This window comes from Salvelinus sp. IW2-2015, unplaced genomic scaffold, assembly GCF_002910315.2.
Source record: "Salvelinus sp. IW2-2015 unplaced genomic scaffold, ASM291031v2 Un_scaffold4160, whole genome shotgun sequence".
Taxonomy (NCBI): Eukaryota; Metazoa; Chordata; class Actinopteri; order Salmoniformes; family Salmonidae; genus Salvelinus; species Salvelinus sp. IW2-2015.
The window spans coordinates 1,682-5,101 of record NW_019945431.1 but is presented as its reverse complement, the minus strand read 5'-3'; the positions used below and the strand labels follow the sequence as shown (position 1 = coordinate 5,101).

The window sequence follows — 3,420 nt, the reverse complement described above, 5'->3', positions numbered from 1 at the left end:
GTGGGGGAGAGGTTTCAGGGGTATGGGGTGGGAGAGAGGTTCGGGGTATGGGGTGGGAGAGAGGTTCGGGGGTATGGGTGGAGAGAGGTTCAGGGGTATGGGGTGGGAGAGAGGTTCAGGGGTATGGGGTGGGAGAGAGGTTCAGGGTATGGGGTGGGAAGAGGTTCAGGGGGGTGGGAGAGGTTCAGGGGTAGTGGGGTCGGAGAGAGGTTCAGGGGTATGGGGTGGGAGAGGTTCAGGGGTATGGGGTGGAGAGAGGTTCAGGGGTATGGAGTGGGAGAGAGGTTCAGGGGTATGGGGTGGGAGAGAGGAAGTTAAGAAGCTCCTATAGGCTGGCAGTTAGAGCTAAGTAGTTTGAAGATGAGACGCTGATCTGAGGTCAGTGTTCTAGTATATTTCCTACTGGTTATGGCTAGTATTTGTTCAGGGCAGGCTGATGCTAGATCTGTGCTGAAGGTACCAGCGGCAGTTTGAGCAGAGTGTGGAATAAGACAAGGGTGTAGTCCCGTTTTGCTGTCAGTGCGTTTATATAGTCTGGTACCAGCGGGCAGTTTGGCTACTATTGGACTACTGTAGCGAGCAGAGCTGAGCATTTAGACAACTACTGGACAGCTGAACAGTGACACAGCCCAGACTAACGCCAGTCACCGATCACAAGGACGCTTCAACTCCCAACAGGAGAAGAAAGGGCAAGGGGTTGAGTTAGGAACAGATCCGTTTTAGGGGGGTGAGATGCCGGATCTCTCTGCTCTTACCAGAGTTTATGTGATCCATTCTGGACTCCCACAGTAGGGACACCAAGCCTTCTACAACATCAGAGAGGAGGGGTTTTCCCTCAGTCTTGTCCCCCCTACTCTTTCCTTCCAGTTCCCCTGCACCTCTACAGCCAAGGAAGTCACTGTGGTAACGGCCGAAGGAGGCTATACATCCGTTCTCATCTTGGTGATGTTGACGTAGTTGGTGTTAGCCAATGTGTTAGAGTTAGCTTGCTTATTTGCATTAGCCAACAGGGTGCTAGCATTAGCCAACAGGGTGCAGTTGCCTGTCTTGAGGCTCTCTGCTCTGAAGTCCTCTGCGCTGTGGTTCAGTGCTGCTTCCTGTATCTCCATGTAGTCTGACTTACTGAGGGGGGAACCACTCCCGCTACTGCTGCTCTTCTTCAGGTCCTCTGCTGAGTCGGCCTTGGGGGCAACGGGAGTGTTCAGGTACTGCGCTTGCTCCTCGCCCTCCGTCTCCCGGTGGTAGAAGTAGTTGAAGTTGGACACGATGACGGGGACGGGCAGGGCGATGGTCAACACGCCAGCGATGGCACAGAGAGAGCCCACGATCTTCCCGCCGATGGTGGTGGGCACCATGTCGCCGTAGCCGACGGTGGTCATAGAAACCACGGCCCACCAGAAGGCTTCTGGGATGCTGCTGAACTGGGAGTCCGCCTCGTCGGCCTCGGCGAAGTAGACAGCGCTGGAGAAGAGGATGACTCCTATGAAGAGGAAGAAGATGAGCAGGCCCAGCTCCCGCATGCTGGCCTTCAGGGTCTGGCCCAGGATCTGGAGCCCCTTGGAGTGTCTGGACAGCTTGAAGATCCTGAACACCCTGACCAGACGGATGACCCTGAGGATGGCGAGAGACATCGCCTGCTGCCCCGCCTGCCCGTCCTCCGGTTTCTCTGCCAGCTCTGTGCCCAACGTGATGAAATATGGAATAATCGCCACGATATCGATGATATTCATAATGTTACCGAAGAACCCGGCTTTACTAGGACACGCGAAGAAGCGGACGAGGAACTCGAAGGAGAACCAGATGATGCAGAGCGTCTCCAGGATGAAGAAGGGATCCGTGAAGTAGGAGGAGGTGTAGGAAGAGGTGGAGTTGTTGAAGGGCTGGAAAACCTTGTTGCCATCGTCCTCTTCGTCGTTCCGGAACACGGGGAGGGTCTCCAGGCAGAAGGACACGATAGAGATCAGGATCACCATGACGCTGATGATGGCGATGATACGGGCCGCGCCGGAACTCTCGGGATACTCAAACAGCAGCCACACCTGTTCAAGGTCAAAGGTCAATGTTTTATTCATAAAATGTACAGCAGACAGCAAACAGTCTCTGAGATGTACTTGATGTTAACAGTTTAGGTTAACTAGACTATGTGCCACTAAAATGTGTGACATAAAAGTTTCAACTGGACACAACCAAGTTTCACATGAGTTGCTAGTTAGTTGCGGGGAGGGGGGGGGGTTCACGGTGCAACTCAAGAGGCAAGGTTCAAGCAGCTAAGTTGCTTTTCTAATTGTGCCATGTAACTGCAGCTAAGATAAAAACAACAAACTAAAAAAACAGCCATCATTTGAACGTACCTGTCTCTGGAACTCATTCTCTGGAAGAGGTCGCTCTTCCTTCCTTGATGAAGCCCTCATCCTCCCTGAAGATCTCGATGGCCTCCTCTCCCAGTTCGTAGAAGCGGACTCCTCGGAGAAGATGTCTAGAAGTGACGTTAACGCGGACCGACGCAGCCTCCCGCCTGACTGGTAGTCAGTAGAGGATGGCGTCGAAGCTGGGCCGGTTCCTGTCAAAGAAATACTCGTTCCTCAGAGGGTCAAAAGTACCTGGAGAAAGAGAGAGGGGGCGGGTGTGATGGGGCTGTTGAATTATGTACTAAATACTTCATAGATTTTAATTGCTGAAGTATTACAGATTTAACGACATGAATGGAAAGGTAATTTCGGACTGAGCCAACATTTTCAGTGTTTACTGTGAACGCAGTCTCCACTAACAACGGGAATATTGCTTTTTAAAATTTCAATCACGCTGTAAAACGCTGAATTTTCTGCTTAAAATCGGATTCGAATAGAGCCTCAATGTCAGTAGCAGAACAAACAGCAAGAAACTAGATAGTAAACCATTCAACCGTAAGAGTTATCAGTATAAGTACATCTAACCTCATCCTCTTCTAGGAGTTTAACATACAGACACAGTTTAAACCAATATTATTAAAGTACTTAAGTTACCTCATCCCTCTTCTAGGAGTTAACATACAGACACAGTATAATCAATATCACTAAAGTACTATATGTTACCTCCTCCTCTTCTAGGAGTTTAACATACAGACACAGTATAAAATCAATATCACTAAAGTACTATAGTTACCTCATCCTCTTCTAGGAGTTTAACATACAGACACAGTAATAATCAATACACCTAAAGTACTATAGTTACCCTCCTCCTCTTTCTAGGAGTTAAACATACAGACACAGTATAATCAATATCACTAAAAGTACTATAGTTCCCTCAATCCCTTCTAGGAGTTAACATACTAGACACAGTTTAACCAATATTACTTAAGTACTATAGTTACCTCTCCTCTTCTAGGAGTTAACATACAGACACAGTTTAACCAATATTACTAAAGTCCTATAGTTACCTCAT

At 49.0% G+C, this 3,420-nt stretch overlaps 1 protein-coding gene across 1 annotated transcript; it reads right to left on the bottom strand.

Annotated features, from left to right (window-relative positions):
* Window positions 1–219: 219 nt before the first annotated feature.
* LOC112076952 (potassium voltage-gated channel subfamily A member 2-like) lies at window positions 220–2,589 on the bottom strand. The gene is made up of 2 exons (XM_070441515.1): window positions 2,352–2,589; window positions 220–2,039 (listed from the first exon to the last, which is right to left on the bottom strand). The coding sequence occupies exons 1-2, from the start codon at window positions 2,409–2,411 to the stop codon at window positions 921–923; spliced, it is 1,179 nt and encodes a 392-aa protein (XP_070297616.1). The 5' UTR covers window positions 2,412–2,589; the 3' UTR covers window positions 220–920.
* Between the last annotated feature and the right edge of the window lie 831 nt (window positions 2,590–3,420).